Consider the following 14,940-nt stretch of genomic DNA (forward strand, 5'->3'; position numbering starts at 1 on the left):
TCACGTAGGTAGCGTATATGTGGGGGGGGGGGGGGGGGGGAACAAAAACATTTGAGTCCAAACTATTATAATATTGCAGTAACAACAATAATAGGAACAGTTACGACAAAGGATTTTGGATGGAGGTCAGATCCTCCGTCAGCCATTGCACATTGCGGGGCATGGAGGCACAGCTCCGATACAATGAGGGCAAATAGCAGCAGGGGATCCCTACAGTTCAAGGAGGATCACTGTCCACAGTGCGCTGGCGGGTCACCCTTGTCCAATCAGGCAGGGGAGGCTGAGGGTGTAGCGATTTAGAAGATGAGGTCGCTGCATCGACTGCAGATGACGCTGGGAGGAGATCAAGCTTTGCCAGTAATTCCTGCCCTTGGGTCAAAGTTTTAACAGAATGGACGGAGTTGTTGACTGAAACATAAAGTTGAAAGGGGAATCCCCATCTGTATCTTATCTGATGCTGTCGTAGGACCCGGGTGACCGGTTGGAGATCCCGCCGTTTTTGGATAGTGGAGGGAGTTAATCCTGGAAGACTTGTAACTGCATACCTTTAAACAGGATCTCTGGGGAGTCTCGTATATAGGACAGGACTTTCTCTTTTGAACAGAAATAATGAAAACGGACAATAACATCCCTGGGCGGTTGAGTGGGAGAAGGTTTTGCTCGAAGTGCTCTATGAGCCCTATCACAGAGACACTCTTCGTCTGTGAGGTCTGGTACGAGGTGTTTGAAGATATCTCTCAGGAATGACGGCAGCGATGGGCCGAGGACTGATTCCGCAACATTGCGTATTCGTAAGTTGTTCCTACGCGAGCAATTTTCTTGGTCCTCTTGTCGTTCTTTAAGTGTCTCCATTTCTTCGTGTAATCTAGTGAGCTCTCTGTCAAGGTGATGTTGGGAGCGGCAGAGATCATCAGTCTTTGATTCCAATGCATCCGTTCGGTTACCGAGAGCCGTTAGGTCCGATTTGAATTCTGCGATAGTGTTAGAGAGTTCCTGTTTAAACGCAGATTGAACTCCCTCCAGAAGGCTCGTCATTACCACTTGAATCTGAGGGTCGATACCCACTTCCGACGAGCATGGCGAAGGAGGGGAGTTTGAGGGCATGTTGGGATTCTGCGGGCCCTTCGACTTTGATCCAAAGAAGTTAGTTGGGGCTTGCGCAGCCTTCTTGTTTTTGGACATAATGAAGAGAGAGAAAAAAAAAGGGGGGGGGAGAAATAAAAGAAATAAAAAAAAGGACACAGTCTGTAAATAGAGTATCAGGTGAGCGGCCCAGGCAGGTCAAATTGCAGACTTACGGCTCCATCCCGGGCTCCTGGGAGTGAGAGGGCAGGTATTGCAAGCTCTAAAGAACTCGAAGGGCGGAGGAGGGAGCGGCAGCGGCTTCGTAGAGAACAACCGAGGACCAAATTGTGAAATTAACCAGGCTTCAGTTAGTGTAGATCAGGTAGATAACATCAGCGGCCACCAGAAGTGTCAGCTTCAGGTACACCAACAAAGGAATCGGGAGAAAGGTGCCAAAGACAATTATATATAATGTCCAGCTATACATATATGGCACGTATAATATTGTATTATATTATAATAACAATAATACGGGGGTCCGGGTATCACAATAATGGAGCCGCAACCCCTCCAGGAGCTACTCCTGCAGCCGGGGCCGAAGCACAGCTTCTTATGAACTTAGTGAGGAGTGGAGCTATTGCCGAAATCCCCACCCTGCTTCCAGAAGATAAGTGTGCAGGGGATCCAGAGAAGTGACCCAGGTGGAGCAGATCTATATAGTCCCAGGGGGGATGCAGAGCCAGCCCCAGGGTAAGCTCACAGGGGGGATGGAGCTGCGTCCAGCCCTTCGTCCAGATCAAGGCTGCTGGCGGCGGCTGCCCGCAGGCAGAAGTGCTGGGCCTCAGAGGAGGGGACCACCGTTGGGAGACTGGGCCAAGGGAGCAGCTCACCTCATCGAAGGGGGGGATCCCCGGGCCGCACATCCTCCGCGTCCCCCTCCGGATCCCGAGATCCAAGATGGCCACCGCCGGGACTCCGGACCTCCCGCACCCGCGTCCAGCCGGTCTCTCCTTCCTCCCGCAGCGCCGCCGATCCCAGCAGCCAGGCGAGGGGTCCGGCCGCGGGGGTCTAGAACAGGGGCCCTCTACAGGCTCTCCAGGGGCAAACACTCTTCGCGGCAAGCAGCGCCGGTCCAAAACCGTGGCCCCGGCTTCAGGTGGGTGGACAGGCCGCAATCCGCAGGAGCCAGTATACCGGCTCCCCGACTCCGCAGCACAAGTCCACCACTGTGAGGGGGCCTCGTTGATGCAGTGGCTGAGATTAGGGTGCTTTTAGGGAACAGGGGGAGGAAAACAGGGGAAAATTCTCCTCAGGGATTACGGAGCTCCCTGTTCGTGCTGCCACTCTAGCCAGCCTCGCCAATTTGAACTTCTTAGAAGCTATTTGCTTTTTAAAAATGTAAATCAAAATTCACAGATTGTCACTCTGAAGAAGCACTACCATGTGACTCCCTTGAGTCAGTGGACGAAGTTCCAACTACGATTCCTTTGATTTCGGACTCTATGCCACCGTGAGTTGCTTCACTGGGTGGCATTATGTCCGACCTGTCTGCAAATTTGACAGCTTCCTGTAGGGATAGTGAATCCTTGAGGATTCAAGGACCTAGTGCTGGGTCTTTACCTGTCTTGCAGACATCTGAACCAGCCTGGACTCATGCTTTAGCACACTCTGTTGAAGGTCTGGTACAGGTTATTAGTTCTTCCTCTGGGTCAATGGCTCCTACACAGCCGCCGTCGAAGAAAAGACTCCTGCCATCCGTCCTGCAGTCCGAGGATTTGGACATGGATCATTCTTCGCAGCAGGAAAAGGGCAAATAAATGCAGGAACTGGAAGACTATTTCCTCTAACAGGACTCTGATCTGGGAACCCAGGATATAGAGGCTCTCATCATTACAGTTCAACAGGTTCTAAAGATTTCTGACTTGGAGTTTCCTGAGTCTCATGATACGTCACTCCTTGGTTAGAAACAAAGGTCATCAGTTACATTTCCCATCTCACAGGAACTGGATGACCAACTATTGCTCACTTGGAAACATCCAGACAAAAAGTTCCTTCTTTCTTCTTACCCTTTTCCAACAGACAACAGGGTTAAATGGGAAACTCCTCCACCTCTAGATCCCTCGGTCTCCTAGCTTTCTAAGAAGACTACACTGCCAGTTGCAGCTGCAACTTCTTTAAAGGAAACTTCTGACTTTTTAAAGTCGATTTATACGGCGGCTGGTTTTCTTCAACCAGTTTTAGTGGGTTCTTGGGTGAAAAAAAGCTATCAAAACATGGGCTGAGCAGCCGGACCAGAGTTTACAGTCTGGTCTAAAGAGATCAGATCTTGTTCTGTTGACTGAACACGCCTGAGAATCTGCTATATACCTCGGAGATGTATCTAGTGACATAGGCCAGATTGGTTCTAGAATTTCCACTTCGGCAGTTAACCAAGATATTTTATTCGGCCCCAAATTGGATAAGTGGATTTCCGAGGACACTGGAGGTAAATCCGCGTTCTTGCCTTCTGCCTTCACATCTCCACACAGATCATACTTTGGTTCATCCTTTCAACTCACTCAATATCAGCAGCTATAGAAGGCCAAAACATGGCATTCTTAGCAGAATATGGTAGTCTAACACCTGGGGGTGCACCTGGTGGCCTGCTAAGCATAAAAGCCTTGAAGGGCATAAGGTATCACAAAACACTGACCACGCAGAGGTCATCCCTCAGTGTGTCATGATGAAGCTCCTCCATGCACATGAAGGAGTAGATATCAAACTCCATGATATCCAGGTTGTCATCAGCATCAGGCACACCTGAGTCCAGGAGGGGAGCACGGGATAAGGCGTCAGTGACATGTAGATCCTTTCTTCGTTTGCATACCATATCCAAATGAACTCTTGAAACTTTTGACAAGCAAAGACTAGAGTCAACCGTTCCTATTAAATGTGAGCATAACGCAATTCAGTCTCAATGGAAGCAAAACTGATGGATTTATTAAGCTGCAGTCAGACCGCACCAATACTGAGGCGCTTCCTCTGCTCCTCGAGGTACAAGGGGCAGAGGTCACTCTTCCCGGACTTCCCACCATCAGGACCCCAAGCACAATGACAAGCCAGTGGCATAACGGGCTACCTTCCCACCTTCGGGATCATGGTGAGTGCTCCTTTTCAAGGACAACTGGCTGCAGACCTGCCAGGATGCCTAGGTTCGAAATCTGGTCTCTCACAGATAGAAAATAGACTTTCCACTGCCCTTTTGTTTTTTTCATCACCAGTCTGCCATCCTCAGACTGAGTGTTTCCGCATTTTTAGTGTAACTCCACTATTCGTCATAAGGTTAACGGAGACGATAATGCAATTACCCATCTCTCTGAATATTGCACAGTAGGGATCAATCTATTGTGGTAAAGTTTTATGCTATTCAGCAAGCATCAAATCATTAAACTTCTCGATAATATTTCATAATGGCGTTAAATAAAGAAAATCCATTAATCTAAAAATAAATACAGGAACAGAGGGAAGTCAATGTCCAGCTCCAGCCTCCTAAAGGCTTTTAAACTTATTCAAATGTGTACATAGGCTTTATATTAGTCTGTATACATTTATATCTATGTGAGTTATACCCCTTTCAGAAAGTGAAATTACGGGGTGAAGCAGTTCCACCCAGTAACTTCATGAAACACACGGGTCCTTTTTCTGTGTGAAAGGTTCAACCCGGGTTGAAATTCCCGGGACTTCGACCATGGAATTTATCAGGGTCGGAGACTCGGGAATTTCAACCCAGGTTGACCCTTTCACGCAGACAAAATACCCGTGTTGATCTGCAAATTACCGGGACGAAATTGTCGACCCGATAATTTGCTTGTCTGTGTGAAGGTGGGGGGTCAGGCAGGACCCGGCAAAGCTACACGGCATTGAAATGCTGGGTAATTGCTGGGACTTTCAGACTTTTCTGCCTGAAAGTGGTATAGTATATAAAATGTATAAATTACATTTACTGTATATAGAAACCACATAAGTATGAATGTATATAGAATAATATAAAGCCTATATACACACACTAATTAATTTACAAGCTTTTGGGATGCTGGAGCTGGACATATACTTGCTGTTTATCACACTGCAGACTTATCAATGTGAATAGAAGACTATTTGCATTAAGAGCATGACTGACCATGTGTAGAACCAAAAATAGAAGGTTTTGTTTCTGTTTTCTTGAACTTTGCAGGAACAGTGTGTTACTTTAACTGATGTTCCTTTGAGGTTTTTGATAAATAGCTATGTTAAAGAAAAAGTGTGGGGGGGGGGGGGGGGGGGATATTGTATTACGCCGATATTGCCTGATAATACTTAGGACAATATTGATATTTTTGCTGAATACTGCGCTCAATAGTATCCACCGATTTGACAAAGATTTGGCCGATTTTAAAAAGGCAATAGGAATGAGTGCTAAATAAACCTGTTTAGCACTCATTCCTATTGCTGTTTTAAAATGTTAGGTCAAAGCCACCAATGACTTTCTGCTTTGATAAACAGACTGATAGTAAATATTCCCCTTTAGTCCTTTTTGCTGAGGACAGGATACAGTATTTGCCATTTGACTTCATATGGCAGTATTTCACAAACAACCTACTCAACAAATTCTAAATACTGTATAAATCAAATACCTTAAAAATGTACAGTATACCTTTGGCTACTTGTAAAATGGCGAATCGTTTTCAAGATTGGCTTACTCACTTTCAAAGCCCTGCATAACCAGGGCCAAAGGTACTTGAAGCAGCTTCCAATTCCTTACTGTCCCACTCAATTACTACGATCTGTAGATGAAGGACTACTAACAGTACCTAGAATCTCCCTGAATTCATCTGGGTGTCGAGCGTACAACTTTGTGGCTCCGACTCTATGGAACTCTATTCCCCACACAGTTGGAGAAGCCTCCACTCTAGAATCCTTTAAACATAGACTAAAGACTTACCTATGTACTCACGCATTTCACTAATATCTACTGTTAAGCTTGTTTTGTATTTTGCGCTGCAAAGACAAATGTAAAGCACTTTGAGTCCTATTAGGAGAAAAGTGCTATATAAATAACAACAAAACAATACAGATGAGTAGTCCAAGAGCGCAAAGTCCTGTAAGAGATTTATTAAGATCTCCTTCCCTTCCGTCTCCTTTCTCGTAGGCTTTTTCACACTCTTATGCCACTTTCATACCGTCTGAGGCGGGTCGCACCCGGGAGCCTGACACGGGAGCTCCCAGTGTGCGACTCGCCTAAATACCCCCTTTCACACCACAGACTGCAACCCGGCAATATGCCGGGTTGGTCACGTGGACGGTGCTAGGAGATCACATACTGTGAACCGGGAACGGGTCGCACTGACCCGGCTCCCATTCACACCGCACAGCGAGCCGGGGGTGAACACTAGCAGGGTTGAAATACCGGGTCGCTCAACCCGGTATATTGCCCCTGGTACCTTTCACACCGCACAGGAACACGAGTTATGCGCGCTCATGTGCCAATAACCCGTGTTCAAAGCTGCTGGTGTAAAAGGGGTATAAGAAAGATAAAGACAGAAAACATCAGATTACATCACTATCTGGACTGTTTATGCACAGCAGCAGCTTTATTTACTGAACTCACCTAATAGTAGTGAGCTGCATGCACAAGGTTTCTTTAAACAATAAACACGATTTATTCCTTATAAAAAGCAGGGTAGCAGTTGATTTACCGACGGACACAATACCAACGGTCATAATACCGACAGTCAAAATACTGACACGGTCAAAATACAGACATTCATTATGTCGACATAGTCAGAATACTGACATTTGAAATGCTGACATGTTCATACTTTACCGTCCCAGGGGACCTGGAGGGGGACTATAATAGCGAGCCATGCTAGTGGACGAGATACAGTTAGACGGTGTTCATTGACACACAAAAACATAGAGAAACTCATGTCGGTATTTTGACATGTCGGCATTTCAAATGTCGGTGTTCTGACTGTTGGCATTTTGAACTTGTCGGCATAATGAATGTCAGTATTTTGACTGTAGGTCAACGGCTGTCAGGATTATGGCCATCGGTATTGTGTCCGTTGGTAAATAATACTGAACCCAAAAAAACAGGATCCTTTTTTTTATATGGAATAAATTGTGTTTATTGTTTGCACATTGCTGTGGAACTATTTCTATGGATATTGCCTATATGGAATAAAGCTCTTTTTGGAAACCAGCTGATTGGAGTGAATATCTCATATATGTGACTGAGGAACTCCATCTAACCAGTAATCCCAGCCTGCTGTAAAGATATCTTTATGTGAACGCATTCATCTGTTTTCAGGTGAGTGTTGTCTCCTAGGGTGAACATAATAACCTGAGTGTTGTACTGCATTGAAAGATAAGCTCAAAGAAACCTTTATGTGCATGCAGCTCACTACCCTGAGTGTATGTTAAAATGGTAAGGGAGCACAGTAATGTGGCATAATCTGAACTGGGCACTGCAATGTGGCATAATCTGAACTGGAGGCCTCTGTAATGTGGCATAATCTGACCTTCTTATTGTAGAGTGGTATAATATGAAATGGAGGGCACTATAATATTACATAATATGAAATGAGTCACTGCCGCTATAATGTTACATTCCAAAATATGAACTGGTTCATTGTAGTGTGGCACAATATGGAGTAGAGGCACTGTAGTGTGGCATAATGTGAATTGGGGGTACTGTGTGGCATAATGTTTTCTGGCAGCCCTACAATGTGAACTAGGGCACTATTATGGGGCATACAATTAACAACTGTTGCGGAGAGGTGTCTCTCTAGAACAGTGGTTCTCAAACTCGGTCCTCAGGACCCCACACAGTGCATGTTTTGCAGGTATCCCACCAAATGCACAGGTGAATTAATTACTCACTGACACATTTTAAAAGGTCCACAGGTGGAACTAATAATTTCACTTGCGATTCTGTGAGGAGACCTGCAAAACATGCACCGTGTGGGGTCCTGAGGAATGAGTTTCAGAACCTGTGCTCTAGAAGTACTGGAACATGTTTGTTTTGGCCCACTAAGTTCTGACTATGCCCCTGAGTCTATCACTTATAAGAATGAAAATTATCTTAATATGGCCCCACTGTCCTCTTTATGCTTTTTATTTTATTTTTTGGTGCAATACTTTTTTAAAACAAGTGACTGCAAGTGTTTGAAGTTTTCTTGGCTCTTCATCTTGTGCTGTTTACATTTTCCTTCAAGATAAGAGCACAATGAATAATAGCAAAGTCCCAGCAGAAAATCTGGTAGTTCAGCGAATCACGTGGTGCGGTGCTACACTTTCAGCCAAGCCAGCATGATAAGACAGCTACTATTGGCTTCATGTATTCTCAAGCAGACCAAACCCACAAGTACAGGGTTCCATAATAACAGATTTTCTCCATCCTGAAACTTGATGACTGGGTGTCTGACTGTGTGCTTTGAAATCATTTCTGCAGGGAGTAATTGCAGATTCAAAGAAGCAGCCAGCCAGCGAGAGGGAAAATTCTGAGAGCGATCTCTTGTCACACTGCAGCAGCGGCAGTAGCAGAGAGGAATCCTCTGGAAGGTGAGGTGCATTTTCTGCTCTTGTTACTAAGGCAATTGTTGTTGCTATGCAGAATTACACTGGCTAGGAAACCAGTTCCTCACTAAATAGATCAGCATTATATATTCTCTGCATTCTAACTTAATATTATGTGTAGTAACATTGTGTATACTAGAGATACTGCTCTAAAATAATATATTTGTTTCCTATATGGTGTTTTATTCACTGTTCTATTCTCAATACGTTCTAAATTGCAATAGGATATTTTAACTCTGTTTTCCATATAACCAAATACTCTGTATATGTTTATCTTCTAAAAGATTTGTATACAGTGAAATTGTGTGTGTGTGTGTGTGTGTGTGTGTGTGTGTGTGTGTGTGTGTGTGTGTGTGTGTGTGTGTGTGTGTGTGTGTATGTGTGTATGTATGTATATATATATATATAGTATGTGCATGCATGGTATTCTTTTGAGTCTTCTATCTATTTGATTATACAGACAGAAAGAAATGAATAATTCTTTTCATGCAACATCCTGTGTGTGTCTCACAATTGTCTCTTGTTCACATGTCCCTATTTCTGTGCATATATAGATGGTCTCTTCCTTGTCTCTGTTGGATTGCTAGGTCTGTGTAGGAGGCATAATTTGCTGCCTAACATAACCATGCACATGTTGTTCCCCTGCTGCATAACCAGTGTTTGATATGTGTAATCCTCCTACTGTATGGGCTTTCTATGATCAGATGTCTTTTACCATAAATGTATACAGTGTGATTTTATTTGCAAGAACAATTTGTGGAATGCAGCGTTCCTCAACAGTCCGCTTGTGTAGCACTGCTTTTTATGACATTTTTATTAGCTGTGCAGAAAATAATAATACATACAGTAATTAGTTGTGTTGTTAATCGTGTAGAAGACAAAGTTCACAGTAATAAATGCAAATAATAAAACAGCTATGGGCAGATGTACTAAGCCTTATGGGCCCTACACATTTGTCTATCCGCCGCCGAGCTGCTCGACGGCGGATACGGGCGACGTGGGGGGGGGGGGGGGGCAGTGACGGGGGGAGTGAATTTTCTTCACTCCCCCCGTCACCCGGCTCCATAGCAGTGCAGGCAAATATGGACGAGATCATCCATATTGGCCTGCATGCACAATCGACGGGGCACCAGCGATGAACGAGCGCGGGGCCACGCATCGTTCAGTGCTGGTGCCTCCACACTGAAAGATATGAACGGTATCTCGTTCATATCTTTCAGTATTCTCGCCCAGTGTGTAGGGCCCATTAGAGAGTGATAAAGTGGAGAGAGATAATACACCTCTTAACTGTTAATTTACATATTGGAGCTGATTGGCTGGTACGTGTATCACCTTGCATTTATCACTGGTTTATCACTTCCTTATGCCTTCTCCAGGTTAATACATCTGCCCCATTATTTCAAAGCTGATATCTAAACAAGTGTTGAAAAAAGTACAATATGTTCATTCCCTGTACATGCACCATCATACCGTATACTAGGATGGCTATTTGTGCTGCACTGATATAGGTCTGCTTTGGTCTACCCTCCACTCAATACTTAAAAATGATCAATGGGAATATAGAACGGTGGTGGTGGTGGTATTTATTAAGCATCAACATATTAGGCAGTGCTATAAACTGAAGGGATCATGATCTAAATAAATACCATACAGAACATTGGGGCAGATGTATCAAGCCTGGAGAAGTGATAAAGCCGTGATAAAGAAATGATAAGTGGAAGGTGATAACGCACCAGCCAATCATTACAGGTTTGAAAAATGACAGTCAGGAGGTGATTGGCCGGTGCGTTATCACCTCCCACTTATCACTTCTTTATCACTGCTTTATCACTTCTCCAGGCTTGCTACGTCTGCCCCATTATTGTCACAAAACATAAGTTAAATATGGCTGTGTCCAAGTGAGCTTACAGTCTAAGGAAGAAATTCAGTGCTGCATGTCACCACAATGTTTAGCGGGGCACATCATGGTAGAGCACGGTAGCCCCACTGCTATTTTTCTTCTGTGTCATGTGGAATTGACTCTGCAAGCAAGTGACAATTTTCAGCATGGCATATGGGTCAAAACCTAAATCCTTGAAGGGAGGACTTCATGTCCTTCAGCTTAGCAGGAGGCTTAAAAATCTACCAAATATGTATTTTGTTATTAAAAACAATAACCATTAAAAAAAAAAAAAGATTTGTATAGAGAAATCCTAACTCAGTGAGGCTCATGTATTTACTTTTTATCTCATGCCTATCAACATTATTGTAATGAGGTCATGATAACTCTAGCTATCACTAGATCTAATGGGCCCTACACATTAGGCGACCCGCTGCTGAGCTGCCTGACTGCCGATACGGCAGACGGGCGACCCGGCGGCGGGGGGGAGTGACGTTCCTTCACTCCCCCTGTCATTTGGCTCCATATGCGTGCATGCTAATATGGACGAGATTGTCCATATTGGCCTGCAGGCATAAGCGACCGCGCATTGTTCATCGTTGGTGCCTACACACTGACCGATATGAACGAGTTCTCGTACATTAATGAACGAGAACGTTCATATCGATCACTGTTATTGCCCAGTGTGTAGGGCCCATAACACTAGTGGCCTGGTATGTTGACCAGTGAATGTGTAATTTATATATGTATCCCTACTGTACATTAGAATGCAGCCACATTACAGCTTCTGGAAATATATCCTGGACTGGAAAGTAAATTCGCAAGAGCAGGGACTTCTTTCCTCATGTGCCTTTCCTTCTCTTACTTACACTATCTTATACTGCATACTCCCTTTGACAGCACCTAACCCCTGGCTTTCTATACCTGACCTATTTTGTCCTGTACTGTAAGTGCTGTTTTCTTGTTTGCCCATTTTATTATGTACTGTGTTATGGGCGCTGCGGATCCCTTGTGGCGCCATATAAATAAAGGATAGTAATAATAATAAATTATTTAATTCATGTCCATTGCATAGATCTACCCCAAACCTGGTCAGCGTTAGGTGGCCTTTATTGTTTTGTCTACTTTACTCTTATTGCCACTACTTTAGCATCTTTTACCGTAGCTGCATGTGCAACGTTTTGCTAATGCTAGTACCAGACCTTACCCTGTGTACACGTGTGTGTCTTGTGACTATTGGGTCTATGTGCTAAGCCTTGGAGAGAGCTAAAGTGGATGGAGATAAAGTACCAGCCAGTCAGCTCCTAACTGCCATGTTACAGAACGTGTTTGAAAAATGACTGTTAGGAGCTGATTGATTGGCACTTTATCTCCATCCATTTTACCTCTCTCCATGGCTTAGTACATAGACCCCTATATGCTAAAGCTAATATCAGCCTTTCCCTGGTGTACACGTGTGTGTCTGTGACTATATGATAATGCTAGTGTCAGCCCTTTCCCTGGTGTACACGTGTGTGTCTGTGACTATATGATAATGCTAGTGTCAGCCCTTCCCCTGGTGTACACGTGTGTGTCTGTGACTATATGATAATTCTAGTGTCAGCCCTTTCCCTGGTGTACACGTGTGTGTCTGTGACTATATGATAATGCTAGTGTCAGCCCTTCCCCTGGTGTACACGTGTGTGTCTGTAACTATATGCTAATGCTAGTGTCAGCCCTTCCCCTGTTGTACACGTGTGTGTCTGTGACTATATGCTAAAGCTAATATCAGCCTTTCCCTGGTGTACACGTGTGTGTCTGTGACTATATGCTAATGCTAGTGTCAGCCCTTTCCCTGGTGTACACGTGTGTGTCTGTGACTATATGATAATGCTAGTGTCAGCCCTTCCCCTGGTGTACACGTGTGTGTCTGTGACTATATGATAATGCTAGTGTCAGCCCTTTCCCTGGTGTACACGTGTGTGTCTGTGACTATATGCTAAAGCTAATATCAGCCTTTCCCTGGTGTACACGTGTGTGTCTGTGACTATATGCTAATGCTAGTGTCAGCCCTTCCCCTGGTGTACACGTGTGTGTTTGTGACTATATGATAATGCTAGTGTCAGCCCTTCCCCCGGTGTACACGTGTGTGTCTGTGACTATATGATAATGCTAGTGTCAGCCCTTCCCCCGGTGTACACGTGTGTGTCTGTGACTATACGCTAATGCTAGTGTCAGCCCTTCCCCTGGTGTACACGTGTGTGTCTGTGACTATATGATAATGCAAGTGTCAGCCCTTCCCCCGGTGTACACGTGTGTGTCTGTGACTATACGCTAATGCTAGTGTCAGCCCTTCCCCTGGTGTACACGTGTGTGTCTGTGACTATAGGCTAATGCTGGTGTCAGCCCTTCCCCCGGTGTACACGTGTGTGTCTGTGACTATATGATAATACTAGTGTCAGCCCTTTCCCTGGTGTACACGTGTGTGTCTGTAACTATATGCTAATGCTAGTGTCAGCCCTTCCCCTGGTGTACACGTGTGTGTTTGTGACTATATGATAATGCTAGTGTCAGCCCTTCCCCTGGTGTACACGTGTGTGTCTGTGACTATATGATAATGCTAGTGTCAGCCCTTCCCCTGGTGTACACGTGTGTGTTTGTGACTGTATGATAATGTTAGTGTCAGCCCTTCCCCTGGTGTAGACGTGTGTGTCTGACTATTTGCTAATGCTAGTGTCAGCCCGGCCCCTGGTGTACACGTGTGTGTCTGTGACTATGGGGGCTCATTCCGACCTGATTGCACGCTACCGTTATTTGCATCGCAGCGATCAGGTCACTACAGCACATGCGTATGCCCCGCAATGCGCAGGCGCATCGCACGTGTACAAAGCGGATCATTGCTGTGTGGTGGATTTAATGAAGAATCCATTCGTACACGTTTGTGGGTGGCAACTGACTGTTTTCTAGGAGTGCCGTGGAAAACGCAGGCATGTCCAGGCGTTTGCAGGGCGGGTGTCTGACGTCAATTCGGGGACCGGACAGGCTGAAGTGATCGCAAGGGCTGAGTAAGTTTTGAGCTACGCAGAAACTGCACAAACTATTTTTGTACCGCTCGGCTGCACATGCGATCGCACACTTGCACAGCAAATATACACTCCCCAGTGGGAGGCGACTATGCGTTTGCATGGCTGCAAAAAGTAGCTAGCGAGCGATCAACTCGGAATGACCCCCTATATGCTAATCCTAGTGCCAGCCCTTCCCCTGGTGTACACGTGTGTGTCTGTGACTATATGCTAATCCTAGTGCCATCCCTTCCCCTAGTGTACACGTGTGTCTGTGACTATATGATAACGCTAGTGTCAGCCCTTCCCCTGGTGTACACGTGTGTGTCTGTGACTATATGCTAATGCTAGTGTAAGCCCTTCCCCTGGTGTACGTGTGTGTCTGTGACTATATGCTAATCCTAGTCCCATCCCTTTCCCTGGTGTACACGTGTGTCTGTGACCATATGCTAATGCTAGTATCAGCCCTTCCCCTGCTGTACATGCGTGTGTGTGTCTGTGACTATATGCTAATCCTAGTGTCAGCCCTTCCCCTGGTGTACATGTGTGTGTCTGTGACTATATGCTAATGCTAGTATCAGCCCTTCCCCTGGTGTACATGTGTGTGTCTGTGACTATATGCTACTGCTGGTGTCAGCCCTTCCCCTGGTGTACACGTGTGTGTCTGTGACTATATGCTAATGCTGGTGTCAGCCCTTCCCCTGGTGTACACGTGTGTGTCTGTGACTATATGCTAATGCTAGTGTCAGCCCTTCCCCTGGTGTACACGTGTGTGTCTGTGACTATATGCTAATGCTGGTGTCAGCCCTTCCCCTGGTGTACAGCTGTGTGTCTGTGACTATATGCTAATCCTAGTGTCATCCCTTCCCCTGGTGTACATGTGTGTGTCTGTGACTATATGCTAATGCTAGTATCAGCCCTTCCCCTGGTGTACATGTGTGTGTCTGTGACTATATGCTACTGCTGGTGTCAGCCCTTCCCCTGGTGTACACGTGTGTGTCTGTGACTATATGCTAATGCTAGTGTCAGCCCTTCCCCTGGTGTACACGTGTGTGTCTGTGACTATATGCTAATGCTGGTGTCAGCCCTTCCCCTGGTGTACAGCTGTGTGTCTGTGACTATATGCTAATCCTAGTGTCATCCCTTCCCCTGGTGTACATGTGTGTGTCTGTGACTATATGCTAATGCTAGTATCAGCCCTTCCCCTGGTGTACATGTGTGTGTCTGTGACTATATGCTACTGCTGGTGTCAGCCCTTCCCCTGGTGTACACGTGTGTGTGTCTGTGACTATATGCTAATGCTAGTGTCAGCCCTTCCCCTGGTGTACACGTGTGTGTCTGTGACTATATGCTAATGCT

General features: G+C 45.4%; 1 protein-coding gene across 3 annotated transcripts in view; it reads left to right on the forward strand.

The window, feature by feature from the left end:
• The window catches only part of SHROOM2 (shroom family member 2), a 505,814-nt gene that overhangs the window by 337,861 nt on the left and 153,013 nt on the right, over positions 1 to 14,940 (forward strand). For all 3 annotated transcript variants that reach the window (XM_063955520.1, XM_063955521.1, XM_063955522.1), the window contains one exon: positions 8,537 to 8,646. In XM_063955520.1, coding sequence (XP_063811590.1) covers positions 8,537 to 8,646 — 110 coding nt within the window. The remainder of the gene's footprint in view (positions 1 to 8,536; positions 8,647 to 14,940) is intronic.

Source organism: Pseudophryne corroboree, chromosome 2 (genome assembly GCF_028390025.1).
Source record: "Pseudophryne corroboree isolate aPseCor3 chromosome 2, aPseCor3.hap2, whole genome shotgun sequence".
Taxonomy (NCBI): Eukaryota; Metazoa; Chordata; class Amphibia; order Anura; family Myobatrachidae; genus Pseudophryne; species Pseudophryne corroboree.